General features: G+C 50.2%; 11 protein-coding genes across 11 annotated transcripts; 4 read left to right on the top strand and 7 right to left on the bottom strand.

Moving 5' to 3' along the window:
• Window positions 1–33: 33 nt before the first annotated feature.
• On the top strand, window positions 34–633 carry N7503_006983 (SRPBCC domain-containing protein; the record flags this gene model as incomplete). The annotated part of the gene is made up of 1 exon (XM_057066530.1): window positions 34–633. One exon carries the CDS (start codon window positions 34–36, stop codon window positions 631–633), a length of 600 nt encoding a protein of 199 aa, XP_056920211.1.
• Window positions 634–953: 320 nt separating this feature from the next.
• Window positions 954–2,150, bottom strand: N7503_006982 (protein kinase domain-containing protein; the record flags this gene model as incomplete). Its single annotated transcript, XM_057066529.1, has 1 exon — window positions 954–2,150. The coding sequence occupies one exon, from the start codon at window positions 2,148–2,150 to the stop codon at window positions 954–956; it is 1,197 nt and encodes a 398-aa protein (XP_056920210.1).
• A 921-nt stretch (window positions 2,151–3,071) lies between these two features.
• N7503_006981 (uncharacterized protein) lies at window positions 3,072–5,005 on the bottom strand (the record flags this gene model as incomplete). The annotated part of the gene is made up of 3 exons (XM_057066528.1): window positions 3,072–4,036; window positions 4,140–4,814; window positions 4,876–5,005. The coding sequence occupies 3 exons, from the start codon at window positions 5,003–5,005 to the stop codon at window positions 3,072–3,074; spliced, it is 1,770 nt and encodes a 589-aa protein (XP_056920209.1).
• A 57-nt stretch (window positions 5,006–5,062) lies between these two features.
• On the top strand, window positions 5,063–7,110 carry N7503_006980 (putative endosome-associated ubiquitin isopeptidase (AmsH); the record flags this gene model as incomplete). The annotated part of the gene is made up of 2 exons (XM_057066527.1): window positions 5,063–5,570; window positions 5,635–7,110. The coding sequence occupies exons 1-2, from the start codon at window positions 5,424–5,426 to the stop codon at window positions 7,108–7,110; spliced, it is 1,623 nt and encodes a 540-aa protein (XP_056920208.1). The 5' UTR covers window positions 5,063–5,423.
• A 211-nt stretch (window positions 7,111–7,321) lies between these two features.
• On the bottom strand, window positions 7,322–7,657 carry N7503_006979 (uncharacterized protein; the record flags this gene model as incomplete). Its single annotated transcript, XM_057066526.1, has 2 exons — window positions 7,322–7,471; window positions 7,538–7,657. 2 exons carry the CDS (start codon window positions 7,655–7,657, stop codon window positions 7,322–7,324), a joined length of 270 nt encoding a protein of 89 aa, XP_056920207.1.
• Window positions 7,658–8,635: 978 nt separating this feature from the next.
• N7503_006978 (putative oxidative stress response protein Oxr1) lies at window positions 8,636–9,827 on the top strand (the record flags this gene model as incomplete). Its single annotated transcript, XM_057066525.1, is given in 3 exon segments — window positions 8,636–9,036; window positions 9,050–9,622; window positions 9,683–9,827. The coding sequence occupies 3 exon segments, from the start codon at window positions 8,636–8,638 to the stop codon at window positions 9,825–9,827; spliced, it is 1,119 nt and encodes a 372-aa protein (XP_056920206.1).
• Window positions 9,828–11,377: 1,550 nt separating this feature from the next.
• Window positions 11,378–12,933, top strand: N7503_006977 (uncharacterized protein; the record flags this gene model as incomplete). The annotated part of the gene is made up of 5 exons (XM_057066524.1): window positions 11,378–11,506; window positions 11,577–11,613; window positions 11,670–11,737; window positions 11,814–12,196; window positions 12,267–12,933. The coding sequence occupies 5 exons, from the start codon at window positions 11,378–11,380 to the stop codon at window positions 12,931–12,933; spliced, it is 1,284 nt and encodes a 427-aa protein (XP_056920205.1).
• A 179-nt stretch (window positions 12,934–13,112) lies between these two features.
• On the bottom strand, window positions 13,113–15,067 carry N7503_006976 (uncharacterized protein; the record flags this gene model as incomplete). The annotated part of the gene is made up of 6 exons (XM_057066523.1): window positions 13,113–13,252; window positions 13,304–13,586; window positions 13,656–13,831; window positions 13,882–14,153; window positions 14,230–14,566; window positions 14,623–15,067. The coding sequence occupies 6 exons, from the start codon at window positions 15,065–15,067 to the stop codon at window positions 13,113–13,115; spliced, it is 1,653 nt and encodes a 550-aa protein (XP_056920204.1).
• A 142-nt stretch (window positions 15,068–15,209) lies between these two features.
• N7503_006975 (uncharacterized protein) lies at window positions 15,210–16,181 on the bottom strand (the record flags this gene model as incomplete). The annotated part of the gene is made up of 1 exon (XM_057066522.1): window positions 15,210–16,181. One exon carries the CDS (start codon window positions 16,179–16,181, stop codon window positions 15,210–15,212), a length of 972 nt encoding a protein of 323 aa, XP_056920203.1.
• Window positions 16,182–16,814: 633 nt separating this feature from the next.
• Window positions 16,815–18,053, bottom strand: N7503_006974 (uncharacterized protein; the record flags this gene model as incomplete). The annotated part of the gene is made up of 1 exon (XM_057066521.1): window positions 16,815–18,053. One exon carries the CDS (start codon window positions 18,051–18,053, stop codon window positions 16,815–16,817), a length of 1,239 nt encoding a protein of 412 aa, XP_056920202.1.
• Window positions 18,054–18,972: 919 nt separating this feature from the next.
• Window positions 18,973–21,009, bottom strand: N7503_006973 (NADP-dependent isocitrate dehydrogenase; the record flags this gene model as incomplete). Its single annotated transcript, XM_057066520.1, has 6 exons — window positions 18,973–19,934; window positions 19,992–20,130; window positions 20,189–20,222; window positions 20,283–20,293; window positions 20,442–20,477; window positions 20,725–21,009. 6 exons carry the CDS (start codon window positions 21,007–21,009, stop codon window positions 18,973–18,975), a joined length of 1,467 nt encoding a protein of 488 aa, XP_056920201.1.
• Window positions 21,010–21,307: the final 298 nt, after the last annotated feature.

Here is a 21,307-nt window from a genome sequence, read left to right as displayed (position 1 = left end):
AGTAAAATCTGGACTAGGGATATCATCGCAAAAATGTCCACACCCCTCTCAGACCCCCAAAATGCCGATCGCGCAACCCCAACAATCGAAGCCGCAAAGGCAACTCTCCACATAGGCAGCTCAATCTTCATCGCCGCCCCCTCAACAGCAGTCTGGGCCGCCCTAACAGACACCTCGACTTGGCCCTCCTGGAATGAGTTCATCCCCCGAGTAACCGTTACTTCCCAACCAGCCAAGGACGACTCGACCACCGAGCTCTCACCCATCCTACATAAGGGCACCAAAATGACCTTCCACGTCCGCATGGACCCCACCTCTGACAAACCTCAAAAAGCAAATGATACACAGCTCATGGTTACCGAGCTTGAGGCGCCGAATCCTGAGACGAATACACCTGGTCGGATCGTTTGGGTTTCGGACTCTGAGGCGCCGGGCGGGTTCTCGCCTAGTTTGCTCACTGCGGAAAGAGAGCATGAGATTAAGGAAGTGGAGGGGGGATGTGAGGTCAGGAATTGGGAGAATCAGATTGGGTGGCTTGTTTATGCTGTTAAGTGGATGTATGGGAAGAGATTGGAGGCGAACTTTGAGTTGTGGGTTCAGGATTTGAAGAGATTCGTCGAAGAGAGCCAGTAGGTTGGTGATTGGGGGACTTTTTGATTACCTTACCGAGTCTGCGATATTGAAATGCGAAAGTATAATGTGATGCATATCTGTTCCAAATTGAAAAGCTTCATTTGATTGAGGATGTAATTCATCCCATATTGTATTGATGCTGATGCTTCCCATTCCATCTAACCGGGTATCCTATTTATGCCAGGCCAGTGTTGAACCAAACCAACCGAAAGAAAAGAAAAAAATGCGCCGAGCCCATAATGCAACTATATCGCAAACAAACCGAACAAGAAAGAAATCCTAATAAAAACAACCTCAATCAAGGTAAATGCCGATCGTAATCAAGCATGTGCCATCTTCACCCAGTCAGAAGTGTCGATCCGTTCCATCGGGTCCTTGGCAACGGCAGGCAACAGCAACTTCTCCACGAACCCACCCCTTGGAACACGCGAACCATTCGTACCACACCTCGTGAACTCCAAAATCCGATGTCCATCCCTTGCCATCGCTAACCGCTGCATACTACTTGAACCGGGATACAACAATAAGTCACCAGTCGCAGCAGCAACAAGCGTTGCAGCAAGGGAGAAAACATCCGAAGCGGGCGAAGACACAGCCTCCCCCGATTTCAAAGCCTTAAGCGAAAGAAGCTCCGGCGCGGTAAACGGCGGCGTGAACGCCGACATGGAACTTTGACTCGCATCTTGTGCATTACCGCATAACGAAAGATCCAGTGCAGAGGAAAAGTCGGCAAAAAGCGGTTCATATGGAAAGGCACCGGCGCCTTCCGAGCCTTCATCCGGAATGGGTCGCAAAAGCAGATTATGCGGCTTGATATCCCCGTGAATAATACCAGCGCTCTTGTGTAACCATTCCAAACCACCAATAAGCTTACGGGCAAGATCACGCCATGAATCCGGACCTTGTACTGGATCAAACATAGTTGCCGTTGAAGGCCCTTGTTTCCGGATAAGGTCGGCTTGATCTTCGATGTATGTTGATAATGCCAGTGGGACGGCAGTCATAACCAGTGCCTCGGTATCGGAGTGGTACCCGTGAAACGGAATGATGTACCGCTCGTACCCAGGTGTCAGATTCAGGCGCGTCAATGTCAGCCCTTCAGCCTGCAAGACTGGACGTGCATCTTTGCGCAGGGGAGCCTTAACAGCGTAGACACGGGTTGTGGCGATAGGTGAACTGGGCGGAGTATGAATAGGTATTGGTGCACTTGGTATTGAGCGCGCCTTGTAGACGATACTCCAAGCACCGCGACCGAATTCAACAGGTCGATCCTCGACGTAATCTACCTTTAGGTCGTCGGTAAAGCGCAGCGGCGATGAGATATGGCGCAGCTGAGCTGTTTCTGCGGGGGTGGCGCCCAATGGAGGGATTGAGTGCTCGCCATCTTTCCCGATCGGAGTCACTGGGGGTGTGAGAGACGACGATGTCGGGGTCGGGGTTTGAATTCCGAGTCCTTTCCCATCGTGATTCGTTTGCAGCGATAATGTAGTTGGGGCGGGGGCGCGATTTGCGACCATTTTTCCCAGCGGGTAATTCGGTATACTCTCCAAGCTCGACTTCTTCGACGATAGAAGTGAAAATGTGTAGCAGATGTCGCGAGAAGAGGCTGACGCCAGATAAAGAGGCTTTGCACTCGGCGCCACCGGCAAAATAATCTAGAATCGGCGTGATACCAGGCGCATCATCCACGGGTTAGGGCACGGGTATGACGTGGTGGCAAAAATGTGACGAATGCAGAATGCGAACGATGCGAAAACGGCGCGAAAATAGACGGCGTACTCGTAGGAATCAAAAGAGAGAGAAAAGATTTGATGTTTATATTTTCACAGTCACAGGGACAAAGAGTCATAAAAGAATTGGGGGTCATGGGGGTCAGTGCTAATTAAACCAAAAAAAAGGAAAAAAGGGCCCAGTTCCACAGGGCGATACATGGTCTCGAACCTCACCCGATAAGTGTCAAGGTCGCAAATTGGCTAGATCGACAAACCAGTTCGATACGACGGTAGTAACCGTGGAATTGCTGTGGTAGCTTCGGAGTATAATGGTTTAGCGCGGGTGTTGGGAAATTACTTAGATTAGCTTACGAACCGGGAAATTTCGGGGAAACTCCGATGGTCTATCAAGTGCAGAAACGAGATTGTGATTGGGGCCAATTGTTTGTGATAAGGGAAGGATTCAGATGAATCCGGGGCGCAAAGCACATTAGCAAACGACTACGAATGCATGATCTCCACACGGCAGATGACTCAGGAAAGTCAGAAAAACCCTGAAAAAGATATAAAAGTTAGAATTAATATTTCCATCCAATTAAACGCCGTTGAACCCTTTGAACTCCTGACCAATCCCTTGGCCCCGTGGCCCCATCTATGTTTCTAATGCTTTCATTTCTATTCACATTCAAGCACTGACGTAGTGTAAATGATATACAATCCGGGGTATTAATGCAGCTTCTTCGCTGCGGTATCCAATCGGTACTCGCCGGTCCGGTAGGACGTCATAGTGCCGCCGAGAAGCCGGTTTATCTGCAGCGGCGACAGGTCCTGCGCGTTCTTATGATATTCTAACAGAATATCCCAGATAACTCGGATCGGCAGGGATATCACCCGAGTCTCGCTTAGGTCATAATCGATATTCTCCTGGAAGCACTCATTCGGGTCCAATGTGTCATCGGCCAGCGGCATAGGACCACAGTTCGGCTTGAGCCGTTTCCCCACATATTTAGCCAGACTAGGGATGCTTTTGACAACGTCATTAGCCGCTTGACCAGGGAAGAAGCGATCGGCCAGCTCAGCGATGCTCATGTGATTGCCGCTGCTGAAGCTGAGAGTCATGGCTTCAAATAGCTGCATCACTGCTTCACGGTCTTCGGAAGGGACCCTGCTGAGTTGTTGGGCTGAAATGGCATGTTCGTCCGCTTCGAAATAGACCAGGGTTTGATGGGCGCGAGGGAAGATCTCATCGGCCTCCATGAGCATTGGCTCGAATGGGCGCCGGTCCCATAGTAGGACAGAGTCATCCAGATTGTTCGAGGATGTTTCAATGCGTATATCGTCAAGGGCCCGTTCCCAGCCGCGAATGAGGCGGAAATGAAGGTCGGCCATTTTCTGGCTTAAGGCCACTTTTTTGGCCTCGATATCTCGATCGATCTCCTCTAGTGAGGCTGCAGTCACCTTAGGATCCGCGGCCGCACGCGACAAATCTCGTGAACGAGCATCGATTGCAGACATATCCTTGCTAATGTCCGCTCGAGCCCAGGCACAGCGGTTATCAAAGTTCAAGGCGGCCCGAGCTGTCCGTGCTTCCTTTCTAATTTCCGCTTCCTCCTGGGCCGTCAAGTCACGGCCTTTGGTTTTAGCCAGATTCTCTCCCCTCCGGATGGATCTCTCAAATCGGTGGTGACCTTCTGATCGAGCACGGGGATGATACACTACCTCTTGCTTGGCTTTTGCCCCCCCCTCTCCCGGGTGTTGGATTTTCCGGGGCCATCTGCATAGGCAGGGGCTCACGCCCGGGTGGAGTGATCACACCTAGCGCGGCGGATCTCTCAGCAACTCGCTGTTTATTGCGCTGAATAGAGTCCCAAGTTTTGAGTGTATACCACGGCTCTAGATCGTATCCACTGGCAATTTCAAAGTGATGCAATGCCACGTTTTCCGTCAACATCGCTGGTCGCCGGCGTTCGTGAATGCTGCGGGGGAGCACTACTTGCAATTCCGTGACAGAAAACCCAGCCAGGATGCGCACGCTGCCATAAGCATGGAGCCCAGTTTGGTTCATGCAGTCTTCCATCAACGAGGCCCACCACCGTGCCGGAGTCATATGGTTTTTCTTCGATTCCGTTTCTGGTGGGTTCGCAAGGACCAAGAGAGTGTCGTTCTTCGGCAAAGTGCCAGGCACTACATCCATGGGACGAATCTGTTCCGGTAGGTATTTTTTGTAGACTGTACTCCAGTTGGTTCCATAGATATCCCCAGATGCGAGCTTGTAACACGGTTTACTTTTGGCCAATTCCTTGAGGTATGATCCGAATACCTTTATATTTGGCTCGACCAGAACATGACGACGGGGACGAAGAAAGTCGTTCATTTTGGATGACCATACCCCAGAGCCAGGCCATAGGTCAAGGATGTCAACGGGCGCATTTCGTTGAAGGTAGGGAGACAAGCGGTGGATCATATCATCTAAGCCAATCGACACATTAGTCCGGGTTACTGAAAGTTACGAGTGATCTCATCAGCATACCACATAGCTTTTCGCTTATATAGCCTGCCGTAGCAGCCCTTTTCCGGCTGGCCTTTTTCACGAAGTGGTCGCGGAGGCTCAGAGTGATCGGGAAACGCGCGCTCACCTCCCATGTCGCCGCGGTTGTCATTTTCAATGCTCAATGCTGAGCAAAGCTTCCAATCCAGTTACTGTTCTTTTCATGCGTGTTATATTGAAAGCATTGTCGGGTGGTGGTGGATTGGAGCTGCAGTCGGAGTGGGAGTTGGAGAAGAATTGTGATTAATTTTCTGGAAGCGGAGACCTCGCGGGTTCCGCATCTCCCCCCACTAGGCATCACAACATCTCAGGCATCCTTCTTCCTCGTCTCATATCTGTTCGGCGCTCAACGTGGACCGCCTGAATGCGGTTGCCTATGCACCGAGTGTCTTTGGTCCTCGCGCCAGCTGTTGGAGATCGCTCCCTACTTATGTTAAGAATGCCCATTCAGATCCGGTCTGCGTGAAAGAGGGGCTCGTGATCTCAATCAACCTTCTTCGATTCTCAAACTTCACCTAACACACCACGCCATGGCTTCCCACATTTCAGGCCCTAGTGCGGGAGGCAGTCCTCCCCAGGCTGTAAACAAGATTACCAAGATTGCCCAAGATTATCAGTACAACGCAGCCGTCCCACTCAAATACTGGCTCCGGACCGCGGCCACACTGATGAGAGAGGTTGGTCAATCACCGCTGATCTAGTTGCGCGTTTCAATTTTGATTAACATGATCTTCTTAATAGGCCCAAATTTACGAGCGCGAAGGGCACGACGAGCAAGCCTACCTACTCCTTTTTCGACATGCCCAGCTGGTCCTGGTAAACCTGTCAAAACACCCAGATGCCGCCAAAGATGAGAAAGATCGCAAGGCTCTGGTGGCTGCTGAGAAGGAGGTGCAGAAAAATTTGGCCAAATTGGAAGTTCTCAAGCCCAGAATCAACAAACGATACGAGCGGTACATGCAGTTGATGCGTGAGCGCGACTCCAGAAAGCTGTCTCTAGAGTTCAACATGGCTCCGGAACAAGGCGAACGACCTGTAGATCCCGCATTGAGCGGTGTTGCAAAACCTCTGGAAGCTGGAGAGAACCAAGATCTCGCTGTTCGACTGGCGCAATCAGAACTCAGTCGCAGAGCTACTGTCCGCAGAACCGAAGATGATAATCGGCGAGCGGCGGGCGTATGGGGTGATTGGGAAAGTGCATTCAAAACGGACAAGCGGTCCGCCGACAAAGACTTGAGTCAACGTATTCAGGATATTAGGTCCAACATCGATCATACGCAGCCTGTCAGCCAGACCCAACGTGGGCAGAAACCGATACTACGCGAAACTCCCTCCGCCACGATGGCATATAACTATCCTACCGTACCTCGTCAGCAGGCTTTAGGACCACCCATCTCCTCTGGCCAAATTGCCATCCGTGACAAGAATGCGGAAAGGCAGCCACCCCCGATTCTACCACCGAAGGAACATGCTGAGCCACACAGAGCATCTTTCATCGATGGAGCATCTGCAGTGGAGCCTCCGCCGCTTCCATCAAAGATTTCAGCAGCTCCAGCCCTGCCTGAGAAACTGCAATCCTTGGATGGTGGTGCCTCTACGCCATCGAGCCTTAACCCGGCAAGTTACACCTTCAAGCCCTCCGCGTACCTGGAAAACGGTAGTCCACTGCGCTCTGTATTTCTTCCCTCCAGTCTTCGGGATCGATTCTTATCTCTGGCCGCTCCAAGTACCCGCCGGAACTTGGAAACCTGTGGTATACTCTGTGGTACACTAGTTTCGAACGCGCTTTTCATATCCAGGCTTGTGATTCCAGAACAAATATCCACCTCCGACACCTGCGAGACTACCAATGAATCAGCAATTTTCGAGTATTGCGACTCTGAAGACTTAATTATGCTGGGTTGGATTCATACTCACCCCTCTCAGACATGCTTTATGAGCTCGCGCGACTTGCACACTCATTCCGGGTATCAAGTGATGCTCCCGGAAAGTATTGCGATTGTCTGTGCGCCCAGCAAGAATCCGGACTGGGGTGTGTTTCGACTCACCGATCCTCCTGGTCTGAAGACGGTTCTCAATTGCACTCAGAAGGGATTGTTTCATCCGCATGCTCAAGAGAACATATACACGGGTGCATTGCGGCCCGGTCATGTCGTTGAGGTCAACGGCCTAGAGTACGAGACTGTGGACCTACGCCCCAAAGATGCGCGTAATTGAACACTTGTTTCTAGTTTATGTTATTCAACTGAATATGATACCCTCGGTCTTACACTACAACAGCGAAGGCTCTAAATCGGTCTCCAATCTGTAGTTTCCATAACAACTTTTGGGTGACCTATGCTCTGATGGTCGCTATGTACTCCACAAACCCCAAACCCCCTTTGCCACGTCAGATTCTTATGGGTGTGGGTGCTTATGGGCATGCGATTTAGCACCGTTCGCCCGGGTCATTCTTATGGCCGCCGAACCTCCACTCTCCTTCGCGTAATTCGACGGTGTGGGTGAGCGACGAACTCCGTCCCGGTGGGGAACCCTCGTAGGGCCCTATAGTCTGCATCAGGCATTGTCCACCGTCTACCTAGCAGACCATACAATCGACCCATACTGAGCCTGGTACTGCTCGAATCATAACTCTTATACTTACATCATTCCATGCTGGTTCATTGTGGGTGATACGGTGGTGGTGATGAGCACCGTACTTGTCCACCTCCATATTGATGATTTCATCGTGGTAACTGTCGGATGGAGGGAACCTGGTAGCCATTATCGCGGTGCAGGTTTGTTTGATAGATGAAAATTATAAATGGGAACTATTTTGATAATGAGGGTTGCAAGCCGTGTTTTCATAGTAGCACATTGGAGCGTGTGGGTTTTATATTTTTTCTATCCGCCACTCTTCCGTCATAGAGGCAAATCGGAGGCGTGCTCCCAGGACTTAAATCAAAGAAGATGGCACTAGCCAGGTGGTCGTTGGCACGGCATCGAGATGAAGGTGAAGGTCGTGTGACCCTGCCGTGCGGGAAGAGCCACGCCTAGCCTTATTACTTCGGTTATCGTTTATCGTATAAATATTGGAAAAAGGGAAAGAAAAAAAAACGAAAAAAAAGGGGTTGGATGGTATAACGCATCAGAATTCGATACGGCGCTTATAAAAATGTAGTCAGTAATACTTTAACCTAGTGGGGTACCCTCCATTGATTCCAATTGACTAAGAGGTATTGCATTGCACCCACGCCACTAGGCTACGTCGTTCGCCAATGCAGTATTCCTTTTGTGGGGTATAAGAGAACATATTTAAACTTGGAGTTTACTTTTTGTTTATTTTCTTAATGAATTCTATTCCCTTTTTGAGTTCAAAGCCGAGACTAAGATGATATATATTTTGAAGATTCCTCCTACCTTCTATTTGGATGATCGTGGATGTCATGCCACAGTATGGGCTAATCTATACCCCATGAAGTTTAGACTGCAATGCACCTAGAAATACCTAGAGATGACGACGCAAATAAACTTGCAAGCGTGTTAGTAATTTCGCAGGAATATAAACTTTGTTTATCACTGTAACCTTCAAATCTATTTAACTTTGAAGCTCGGAAGCTTATGGTGTACGAGCGCAGCTACCGCTACTTGATAAGCGATAAGTTTGTTTCATCTCCACCCCTCCTCGACTGAGGTCTATCTTGTCCTACATCTCTCCGCCAACTTTCCCCGGGTTCTCTCCCCACAATTGACTCGTGCCTGTATGTCGTTCTCATCTAAGGGGGATCGCCCCTCCGACACCCCGACCAGCTCCTCCAGGTCCGGATCTCACACGCCCCAAAATCCAGCCAACTCCAATTCCTACCAATCTGCCGCCTCCTACTTCTCTTACCCAGTCAGCCACGTCGTTACAGGTCTCTACCGACGCTTGACCGACCCCAGCATCGCTGCCCCCGCCATGCCATCCACATCCCCATGGTCGTCCCCCCGACGTTTTCACCCCCCGCCGAACCGCCTCACCCTTCCAACCACCACCTCTGACCCCTCTCACCCTCACAATTCCCAAAAGCGCCGACCTCCTCCAGCAGCAACTTCTCACCCGCGTACTGGCCGAGGAGATCCGCCTCCTCGTTCCACCGCGCCTCCAACTCGTCGAGAACTGGCGTCTCGCTTACAGTCTCGATCGCGATGGTGCCTCCTTGGCCACCCTCTACGACAACTGTGAAGAATTCTCCCACCGTAGCCCGCGGGCGGGCTACATCCTCGTCATTCGCGACTCTTCCCCGACAAGCGCTGTATTCGGCGCCTACATGACCGACGCGCCGCACCCTAACTCCCAGTTCTTCGGCACTGGCGAGTGCTTCCTCTGGCGCGCCAGTGTACTGCCTCCGCCATCGAGCTTGGGTCTTACGTTTCCCAGTGAAGGTCCCCAGTCTGAGGAAGCACTCGAACGCGCTGGTCTGCCACCTCCCCCCTCTGCTGACACCACTCACGCCGGTCGATGGAGCACGCTGCGCAACGAACCGAAATCGAGATCGGAGTCTCCTGCGCATAATCTAAACCTTAGTCTCAAGACTAGCATTGCTGCTGCGAGTGGAGGAGCTCTTGCGCCCCCGTCGCCATCGTCGATTAATACGACTCGGAGTGGGGCAAGTACCCCCGAGCGCATTCGGTTCAAGGCATTCCCGTACAGCGGTGTGAATGACTATATGATGTTCTGCGAGACTGGATTTTTGAGTCTCGGTGGCGGGTGAGTTATTATACTTGCTTGTGTGGCATTGATTTACCCAGGGACTGACAAGTAATACAGTGACGGACACTATGGCCTCTGGGTTGACTCTGGTCTGGAAAAGGGCGTCAGCGCGCCTAGCCAGACATTCGGGAACGAGCCATTGTCTGATGAGGGCATTAAGTTCGACATTCTAGGGGTTGAGGTGTGGTATGTCGGTTCCTGAGTTGCCTACGAACCGCGGGTGACCAGGACGGCACGAAAAGTATGCCAAAAATCTACATACGCTCTCTACAACTAGAAACAAAAGAAAAAGATAAAGGCAAATCATGATATTGGCGGGATTTAGAATACCCAGAGGAGGAAAATTGGATCCAGCGTCCTACAAGGGGAGGAGATTGACTTACTCATTCGGCGCATCGCTTTCTAGCATTTACTTTCCAATACCCGGGCAACGAAGCGATGCTGGACTCGCTCCGTTAGTCCCTTTCGGATATCAGCTCTAGCGTTCCCTATCTTCTGTCGCAATTTTGAGTACATTTGGTGGCGATAGTCTGCATATTCAAGTTTTAGCACCGGATAAGGGATTTGACAAACCCACTCTCCTATTTGTGATATCTTTGTCAGTCCAGATCCAAATATTGGTACTCTATGTACGGGGAGGAATATGTCCCACCTTGAGGCTGTATCTGCAAGATCCACTTCCTCCCCGGCAGAATTATAGTTTTAATTCCCCCCACGACCCGTTGATTTGCAAACCTAAAATCACTCTAGACTACGGCGATGTCCGAAAACAAGAATGTTGCATTGTCAGTCCGCCACTCATCACACTCGGAGACTTTAACCGCACAGACAGGGAAAAATGATCTTCAACTGTCGGATTTTCCGAGCGAAGATTTGCAGTCCAGACTTTTGGTTAGGCTCTGTTAGAGTTGAGTTTCACTGGGTCTTTTGCCCGGATCTTCATGGACAATAGAAATAGAGTATGGTGATCGGGGTTGAAAAGGTTAAAAGGGAATTAGCCAGCAGAGCTAAACTCCCAAGTCCCCCAGTCAAACGCTCTTTCTCAACCTCGCGAGAAAATAACCACGAAGCACTAGAGTCAACAACGGTCGCGATCTCTAGATCTCCGAGTCAGATCAGACTCGGCCGCCGGTCACCCCCGACTCGCACGAAGTAAAGATCCAAGCATTGGAGACTTGTCGGGGAGATGTCGCTCAATTGACAGACCCCACAAAGAAATTCAATTATCCAATCATATAAGACCGATGTACAAGTCTAGTCTAGATGCATGATGTCGTCGACGCAATCGCGATGCGGGCTTTGCCTAATGCGGCACGTCGAACGGCGGATCCACCAATTGATCAACGAACCACGAAATAAAACTCTGGTTTGGCGGACGTGAGTTTAATTGTGACGAGGAAATGGACGGCGAGGCTTTCTGCAGAATTGGTTTTTGAAGATAACGTAGGTTCACACGCTAGGGCTATGGTCGATCACCCCAGGGTTTGATATATATTGGATTCTTCCCACTTTAACACACCGTTGAACATTGAACACATGAATTCGACATTATTGCGAAATACTTTCTTGTCTATCATTGATAATTCTATTCGAGCTTTATTCATTCCCTGTCAACCTTCGTTCAGATTGGGTTCAGAAGCTACTTTGCCATCCAGATGAAGTGATATGTGCTTGTGTTGAAAATTGCCAACATTTACACAATCAAGGTCGTCCGATGGCTTTGAAAATATTATAACGTGAAGCACGGTGAAGATGCGCGTCCTCGCTATTACTACTATCTTTACCATTCTTGCGGCTCTCTTTGTCTCGATCCGGCTTTGGACACGATTCAAGCTGGTGCGAAGTCCTGGGCTGGATGATCTATTTATCTTTGCAGCTTTGGTATGTACTGCAATCTTTGACAATTTTGTTACTCCCACGATGCAGATGTGCTAATATGGATTGATTATAGCTATGTTCATTTGCATTCTACGGATTCATGCTAGCCGGTATGTCAATCCACCCTGGGTATATAATGCTGCATTAGAAACTAACAACAACACAGAGCGACACTATGGCCTTGGAGTCTCCAGACATCAATTATCAGATGATGTTGTCGAAAACCAGATGCACGTGAGTTCAACCCACCCCGCCAAGCTCCAATCATCCATAAAATCAGAAAGAAACCGTCACTAACAGGCCTCAACAGTACCTGTGGTTCTCAGTCCCATTCTACAATCTATCCCTAATCCTTTCCAAACTCTCCGCCCTATTCCTCTTTCTCCGCATCTTCCGCCTAAAACCCTTCATCCTCGTCACATACGCCCTCATGGGCTTTCTCGTCATAGCAGGCCTGTGGATGGTAATAAGCGGCTTCGTCTTCTGCATCCCAGTTTCAGATTTCTGGCGGGCTCCACCACCAGTTGCCGTCAAGCACTGTCTACCAAAGGGACCAGTCTGGTATTCCAACGCCGCGATGCAGATCTTTTCTGATGTCGTGATCCTCATTCTTCCTATGCCGCTATTGTATAAACTGCAATTACCACGGCCACAGAAGATTGGGATCATGTTGGTATTTGGCGTTGGGGTTTTGTACGTCTTCTCCCTTGCTCTCCCTTTCGACTTTACAAGAAGTATCAAGCTAACAAATTATCTCTATCAGTGTAATAGCGACAAGCTCCGCCCGCCTCTACGAGCTAAGTACCATGGTAAACGGCCGCGACTTCACAAAGACAAATGCCGCAGCAGCCGTCTGGTCCAGTCTCGAATCAAACGTCTCAATAATTTGCGCCTGCATGGCCCCCCTCCACCCTTTCATCTCAGGCATCTTCTCCTACTTCTTCCGTCCTCAACCACTCCACTCAACGCCCTGGTCAAAAACACACTCGAACGCGACATGTGTCGCTGACTCCCGGAAGCGATCTATATACGACCACGGACTCAGTTCGGAAGGCGGGATCTTCTCGAATGATTTCTTCTATGCGGGCCCTGGTGGGTATACGGCTAGTATCTCGAAGCTGGCAGATAGTGAGAAGGATGAGAAGGGGAATGAGTGTGAGGGTCAGGAAGGAATTAGGGTTGTGAGAGAGTTGAGAATGGTTTCGGATTCGGTTATGCCTAGCCCAAAGCTTAGTCCGAGACTTTTGGCGGCTGATGCTGAGAGGGATATTGAGTTGGGTGAGATTTCTGCGTCGGCGTCTGGGTCTGGATCTGCAGGTACTGGTGCTGGTGCTGGCGCTGGCCAAGGGACTTGGAACCCTAGTATCGAGTGGGATTTGGGGGATTTCGAGTTCCCGGATTATAAGGAGAGGATGAATGCTCCTATCTAGTGCCCAGGTGGCACTTTGGATCCCTGTATATTATATGTTGGATGGCATGGCGTATATATAGCATCTACTTAAGGGAAATACACGACACGCTATTATGATCATGAGAACTATTCATATTTGCTGTCCACGGGTGCTAAATTTCATGCGCCACCTGGGCTACATTGCGTTTTCAATGTCTATCAAAGACTCGGCCGAGCTAGATCCTTCCACCTCATCGCCTGCTCTATCGCTTTAGCTACAGCAACGCATTTCTCCTCTCCGAATCTGCCTCCTACAACCTGCACACCGACCGGCATACCATCAACCAGGTCAATATCATCTATGATCATCAGTATTAGTCGCACATACGCAGATGGGATGGCAAACTCACATTGTTCCTTGTTGAACTTGTCACCTGGATTCCTAGGGACATGATCCAGCCAGTCCTGACTCGGCACATCCTTGTCTCTAGAGACTGTAGTAACAGGAACGGTCAAAGCTGCGTATCCGACTAAGTTCCAGATACTAGTGTATCCAACATAGTTGTTAGACTTAACCCAGGTCCAGGGCTTATATCCGACCCAAGGCGCATTGGGCATGATCAAAGCATCAATGCCAGATGAGATCCAGCGCTCGAGGTACGAAGTTTCGTATTTATATTTGGCGGCGTTCAGCTGTGAAAGATTATTAAATGTACCGGTCACCATGAGGGGCTTGAGTCAGGCTGGAGATATCAATCATACCTGGTGTGTTTCCGAAGTCGTCAAGATGTTGTGCTCTTTCCCGACAAGCATACCCTCAATCAGAGGTTCACCTGTCATCTCAATCATCCGACGGCATCCTTCACCACCATCAGAGAGGATAGCTTTTTCCCATAGCTCGTATGCATATGCATGAGATGAGGCGTCCCATTCGAACACTGTACCGAAATTTAGCACGATTCACCATGTCAAGCCACTAATAACTCACCCTCGTGTCCAGCCGCTTTCAAAGCTTCAATAACATCCCGAACACTACGTTCAGCAGGAGGTTGGCATTTAACAACACCATCATCAACTAGAAACCCGATCTTTAACCGCTTAGGCCGCAGCGAAGCAAGACTCCTCCTCCACGGCACAGGAGCAACATGCTGATCCAACTCCCAAGGCGAAGCATACGGAACAGCTTCCATATACCGCTCAATAGTGGCAAGGCTGACACTCATCGGCCCAGCGACCGAGCGAACAATATCCTGACCGGGACTATTGAAACCTATTTTTTAGTTGATATCCTTCGTTTGAATTCGCAAACATCAAAAAAGGAGGAGACATTACTTACTTTCCCCTCTCATAAGGATGTCTCCCCGGGCTAGGCGAAAGTCCATATAGTCCACAAAGACCAGCAGGAATACGAATCGATCCGCCAAGATCGGTACCGATACCAAGTGGACTTCCCCTAGCCGCAACAATAGATCCCTCACCCCCGGAACTACCACCCGAGATCAAATTCCGATTGAAAGGGTTAACGCATTGGCCCCAGACATGGTTGTATGAGTCCGACATCATCATTGATTGGGGTAAATTGGTCTTCACGTAGAGAACAGCACCTAGTCGGCGAAGTGTTCTGGCGACAGACTTATCGTTTTGGGCTGGGTTATTTGTGAGCCCGACCCATCCTGAGAACGGTAAGTATATGACCGGGTTCAAAAGGTACAAATGCAATGGAACATACCGATGGATGTATCCACGCCCTTGACGGAGAACAGATCTTTAATTGAGACCGGGAGTCCGTGTAGAGGGCCCATGGTCTTCCCTGTATTAGCGAGATGTTCATCCATCTGCTTGGCTACTGCGAAAGCCTCATCAAAAAATATTTCCGTGCAACATGTCGTTAATTGATGTGCCAGCGCTGCGCGCTTAGCGAATGCCTGCGTGAGCTCGAGAGATGAAAGTTCTCCGGAAGAAAGCTTGCGCAGTAAGACCGTGATGTCAATTTCCTCCGTAAGTGCAAGCTCGGTAGGACTGAGTATCTGACGAATATACACCAGGGCGTTGGGTGCGGAGTCTACCGAGGGAACTGGTTCCAAGCGCCACTCGGGAGGGATCAGATCGAGCTGGCGCTCGCGCTTTTGCGCAGCGAGCTCTTGATAGGATGGAGTTGGTGTGTCGGTTGCCATTCTGCGATTACAATGAATGAAATCAATTTCTACGCATAGAGAAAGGAAATGAAGGCATTTATGGCTGGATGTATGTGAGATAAGAGATGCGGGGACCGGATAGATAGGTTTCCGCATTAGGAAGGCTATCTACCACTCGTATTCAGATCATTTTCCGCCTCCATCTTTCCTCGCATTGTTCTTGTGCATCCGGATAACGCGGAAAGTCGCATAGCTGGCAATTCCTCCAATAGGCCCGCAGAATCTCACATTGTTTTGTGGTGGTCGCGTGCATACCGGTTAAATAGGCTGGACTGGCTAGGTGCACGTAGAATCTTGATGATGTGGGGATCCTGGAGATAACATCGCATGCGCGGTCGACCATCTTTAGAAAAGCGTCCGAATATGGATTCGAGATATCAACGCCTTCGTTATTCCCATTTTCTCCCGCGCGACCAAATGCCACTATCGCGCCCGTGCATCTGTACACCGCGGCCGCCAGTCCCCGGTCTGTCGTATCGCTATCATCTACATTTAATATCTGATTCATCGCCCTGGAACTTAAATCCAAAATTCCGGGACTGATGTTCCGTTTTGCCAGATGTGCGAAGAGCTCAAATGTGTCCGGTGGGCAACCCACTGAGTCGAAGAAATTCGAGCATAGGATTCCGCGGTGCCAATCGTCGAATAACAAGTCTCCACCTCGAACCAGTGCACCTGTAACATCGAACCATACTAGGTAGGCTAAGACATCTCCAAGGCCAGGAACCCGAGCAGCAAGGCCATCGAGCTCGGCCTTGTTCTGACAGTGAAGGTCAAGAAGAGAGCGTGCACCTTGCAAATGACGATGCCATTTGCCAAACGAGCCACAGCATACTTCAAAGATGGCGAAAGTTGCAATCCCAAATAGTGCAATCGGGTGTCCGGAATCAATAACTTTGCTCAAGTTTGTCAGTGCGCCGAGATGCGTCTGAATCGATTGCTTGTTGTTTGATCCCTGGAGACGCGAGCGAGCGAAGCTCAGAGTGTGGGCAATGAGTTTGACAGCTTCCTCTGGTAGTTCCTCTTTCGTGGCTTGAATATCTTGATAGAAGTGCGACAGAAGGTCGATGAACCCATATAGATTAACAGGCATATTGTTGCTTTGTGGTTGAGTTGACCTTGACTCTCCACTCTCTGTTTCCATTATCGATGCTGACTTTGGTTGTGTATTTTCTGAGGTGGCTTTCTTGTCACCCATCCAGACAACTCTTTGGGGATAACTACAAGCCAATCCATTCTGCTGACAGGGTTGACAACGAGGGCGATTTAGATCACATTTGATGCCCTTGACTCGACAGCGGTGGCAATGTCGATCGTGTCGGATTCCTCGGGGCTTCTTGATGCTTGCCATTATGTTGTGAGTGTCTCGAAACGGAGTAGAGCCGGGAGATAAGGGTGCGGGGGAGGCGAGTTGCCCGTTTGGTTCTAGCAAGGAAATGGTAACGACCCTCGCGAACAACTCCATTTTAACGGCACGATTTATGTCAAACGAACAAATTGATGACACTGGTCAAGGAAAGTGTATTCCAACGCTAACCCGGTATAACTATATAAAGCAAGAATGTACATTGACGATGAGGGACAAGCACAAGTGCCAATGGACAGAACCTCAAAATGAACGTCAAGCACAGAGATACAAAGTAAGCACGGAATATCAACAAAGCAGAACAAAATTCAATAGCAAACAGCGAAGTTCCTGTCATTTCTGTACAGTTCAAATCATGTATCACTTTGAAATCTTGGCCATGTGCCAGTAGCGGCTCTTGCGGTCCACGTCATGCTGATGAAGCAGTCTCTTGGCCAGGCGTTCACGACGAGCACGTCGCTTGGTAGACGAATTGGTCTCGACAAAATTCGAAAGCGTCGACTTCCTTCCCTGGAGTTTGATCCGAGGGAGTTTGACATTTCGCTGGGATTTAGAGTGCACTCTGTGGGATTTGGGATTTTTGTGCCAACCGTCTAGCTTTGGGTCTTCTTCTTTCATGTCACCGACAGAGCCTGGGAGCTTCGACTCAGACTGCTTGAGTCTGGTCCGACGACGGCGGGAGAGTTTGACCGTTCGTTGGGATTCAGTTTCCAATCTGTGGTAATTGGGGCTTTTTTGCCAAACTGCGTCGAAATCGGCCGGGACTACTTTGTGAACTTTGCGATGGAAGCTGGCTTGGCAAGATGAACCCTTCAGCTTTATCTTTTGCCTAAGCCGTTCGACAGCGGCAGTAAGGGACCGGGTAGAGGCGATACTTGTTCCATTTGAGGAGTCCGCAGACGATCCCTTCGGTCTTTTCTTTTCCCTGAGCTGGTCGACAGCACCAGTGAGGGATCGGATAGAATCGATGCTTGTTCCCTTGGATGAGTCCGTAGGTGTCGTCGGGGTATCTGAACTGTCGGACTTGCTCGGTTCTGCTTCAGAACCCAAGATCGATTCTCCAAAGCTCGATGGCTGCGACGCAGTCGACACAGTTGACGCGGGCAAAGGAATGCTCTGAGGAGCCAGTGGCGACCCATTGGTACTATAAAGTCCAATAACAGGGCTCTGTTGCGTTGCATCAAAAGATGGGTTTCCAATACTGAACCCGATTGGAAACTTGGGGATGGTAACCGCCGCCGCATTCTCCCCCATGCCGTTGCAAGGTGTACCACTGCAATTCTTGTTGGCGCTGACCGCAGACTGAGGAGACTGAACGTCTTCATTGCGATCCGACATGCTTTGGTTGACGGAAGACACACTGCTCGAGCAGTTGATGCATGTCACCTCGTATTCACCTTCCCGTGGTATATAGCTTGGGGAGACGGGTTGCAAACCGATGTACGTATCGGGAGAGGGACTGGAAATTTGAAGCCATGATGGGAGCTCATCAATGGCGATGAGGGGTGTGGGGACACCACCGGGACGGAAAATGCAAAATCGGGGATGCAGCTGCTGGGGGCGAATGAAATGGACAGGACACACAGGTTGGAACTGCATGGTGACGGTAGTCGAGTCAAAAAAGAGTGAGTGACAGTAAACGAAGTAGTTGGGACGGCACAATGAGTGTGAGATAATGAACGTATTGTTCCAAACGATGGTGTATGAGTTGTAAATACGAAAGCAAAGATATGGGGAGAGGAAGAAGGACGGAACTATTGCTGCTGATGTTGGGAGTTTTGTCTACTATTTCGCGCCTTCCTAAATACTGAATGTCCGTGATACTAAATGAGAAGGAGCAACATACTGCCTAATCGAGCACATCGTTCACGGAGCCTATTTGAGAAGGCACAATGTCATAAGCCTAAGACAAATCGCCAACAACAGTGCTTAAACGCCTCTCCTTGTACAAGGCCTCAAATTCATTCAAGTCTATCACAAGTAGCAAAAATGGAGTTAAAAACCCCTATGAATGTTCACAATGATCCCGACTCTTTTTGCAGAATTTTGCAGATTATGAGTTATGCAACACTTGTCCACAGGTAATTTAACCCATGGAACCATGTCTGTTATTTACGTACTTCGGAAGCTTGGGGTAAGGCTCCACACCCCCTCAAAACGTGATAGGGTGGATTCCAATGACAACTGGACCCTGATAATGGCCTCAGGCACCACTGCGTGCTTGACTTACAAATTACAAATCAATGACTTTGCGTTGCTATAATGCTCCCATTGCACGCACAGAAACGACATCTCCAGTGCAGGACGGGGATGAAGGACTCTAGTGTCATTGATAATACATTTTACTATTATGGAAAGGTAGAAAAAATTGTTCATGCAGAGCGACTCGATTTTAATTTGTCCGACGACTATACATGTCAGAAGCTAGATCAAAATCCCCCGAGATCTATTTGGGGAAAAGATATCATATAGAAAGATTGCGCAGGCAGAAATGGGCATCATAAAAAGGGAAAAAGATCTACAGGCGAGCCTTGAGGTTGGCCTTGAGCTTGCGCTCAACGGCGGCCATGTACTCGGAGGTGGTGACCCAGGCCTCACGGTCCTTGCGGCCAGTGGCAAGGGCAAGATCCTTGGTCATGATACCATCGTCGTTGACAACCTCGATACAGGCACGCTCGAGCTCCTCAGCGAACTTGACAACGTCGGGGGTGTTGTCGAGCTGACCACGCTGGATAAGACCACGGGTCCAGGCGAAGATGGAGGCAATGGGGTTGGTGGAGGTCTCGTTACCCTTCTGGTGCTCGCGGTAGTGACGGGTGACAGTACCGTGGGCAGCCTCGGCCTCGAAAGACTGGCCGTCGGGGGTGACGAGAGTGGAGGTCATGAGACCGAGGGAACCGAAGCCCTGGGCGACGATGTCGGACTGGACATCACCGTCGTAGTTCTTCAGGGCCATGACGAAGCCACCCTCAGACTTGATCATCTGGGCAACCATGTCGTCAATGAGACGGTGCTCGTACCAGATCTTCTTGGCGTCAAACTCAGCCTTGTACTCCTTGTCGAAGATCTCCTGGAAGATGTCCTTGAAGCGGCCGTCGTAGCGCTTGAGGATGGTGTTCTTGGTGCTCATGTACAGAGGGAGACCCTTGAGGAGGGCCATCTTGAAAGAGGCATGAGCGAATCCACGGATGGAGTCGTCAGTGTTGTACTGAACCTGGGCGACACCACCAGCCTGGAAATCGTAGACCTGGGCAACCTCGGGCTCACCACCACCAGCGGGGGTGTAAACCAGCTCGAGCTTACCGGGGCCGGGGATGACACGGTCGGTAGCACGGTACTGGTCACCGAAGGCGTGACGGCCAATGACAATGGGCTTGTTCCAGCCGGGCACGAGACGGGGGATCTTCTCAATGATGATGGGCTCACGGAAAACGGTACCGCCAAGGATGTTACGGATAGTACCGTTGGGGGACAGCCACACTAGGTCACAAATGTTAGTCAACGAAAGGATATAATTGAGGGAAGACCACGACGTACTCTTCTTCAGCTTGAACTCCTCAACACGGGCCTCATCGGGGGTGATGGTGGCACACTTGACACCGACACCGTACTTCTTGATAGCCTCAGCGGCGTCATGGGTGACCTGGTCATCGGTCTGGTCACGGTACTCAAGACCCTGATCAATTGGTTAGCGGGACTGCGTCACAACTTAATAGGTCGGCTAAGAAGCTTACCAAGTCGTAGTACTTGAGGTCAATGTCGAGGTAACTGAAAAATGAGTTTAGTAAAACGGACGAAACGATCACCGCGTCTAGGTTTAGCACTTACGGCAGAATCAACTAAAAGAAAAGTAATGTCAGCCTTGGTCTAGACTTTTGGGGCGGTCTGATGCATCAACTGCATGCAGCTGTCTGCAGCCGGGAGCCGATCATGCAGGTTGAGCCGGCATGAGGGGTAGAGGGGCAATGAGGTTGTTCCGAGGCTTACCTTGTTACGGATGTCTTGCCAGATAATACGGGTCATCTATTGAAGATCCTCTGTTAGCAAAGTTCACAATTGGTGCCGAACAAGCCTCGGGTCGGTCCATTGGCATCGGGATGGCCCAATGACACATGTATCGAGACTAGCTCCCCCGTATTTCCCCGCGTTCAATGACTGACAAGACGAAAATGCACCGCTCAAAGCATGAGACATTGCAAGCTTGTGACACACCCCGCGCGAGGGAAAGTTCGGGGACTAAATTATAAAAGGAAAGGGATTCGCTCCATACCTCATCACCATCCAGCTCCACCACCGGGTTCACAACCTTGATCTTGCTTTCGGAAGCCATAGTGCGGGTTTGGGTAAGGTACAACGAAGGAGTCGATCCGGTCCAGCGGGAAGACGCAGAGATTCTGTGAGTGCGAGGAAGGGAGGCAGAAGAAAGAGATCTCTGGGAAGTAGAGAAGGAAGTAAAGGAGGAAGAGAGAAGACGAGAAGAAGAAGAGAGAGGGGCAACAGGAGGGGTCGCAAGGGACCGGCGCGCGAAAGCGGAACCAGACCGAAGAGCGTTCATGGTGTGGGAATCAGGCAAGAATTGGGGCCTATGCTCGGAAAAGCGTCAGCGCGACTTTCTCTCTTTCTGTTTGGTTCGGAGGCAGTATCGGGGGGGCAGTTTTGCGGGTTCGCCGTGTAGAACAACCGAGGGAACGATATTCGGCAGAAGGGAAAAGCGGCAGTGGGGTCGGAGTAGTCCTATACCCGATCGCAACGTCACTAGCTAAAGTTGCCGGGAGCAATGTCTGGGGGAGCGAAAGCCCGGGGGAAAACGGGAGTGGCCGGGTAATTGGGCAACTGGGTCCAGCAAGGCAAAT

Source organism: Penicillium pulvis (genome assembly GCF_028828015.1).
Source record: "Penicillium pulvis strain IBT 33274 chromosome Unknown contig_5_segment0_segment0, whole genome shotgun sequence".
Lineage (NCBI taxonomy): Eukaryota > Fungi > Ascomycota > Eurotiomycetes > Eurotiales > Aspergillaceae > Penicillium > Penicillium pulvis.
Note: the sequence above shows the minus strand (reverse complement) of the source record. Positions and strands in the feature narration are given on the sequence as shown.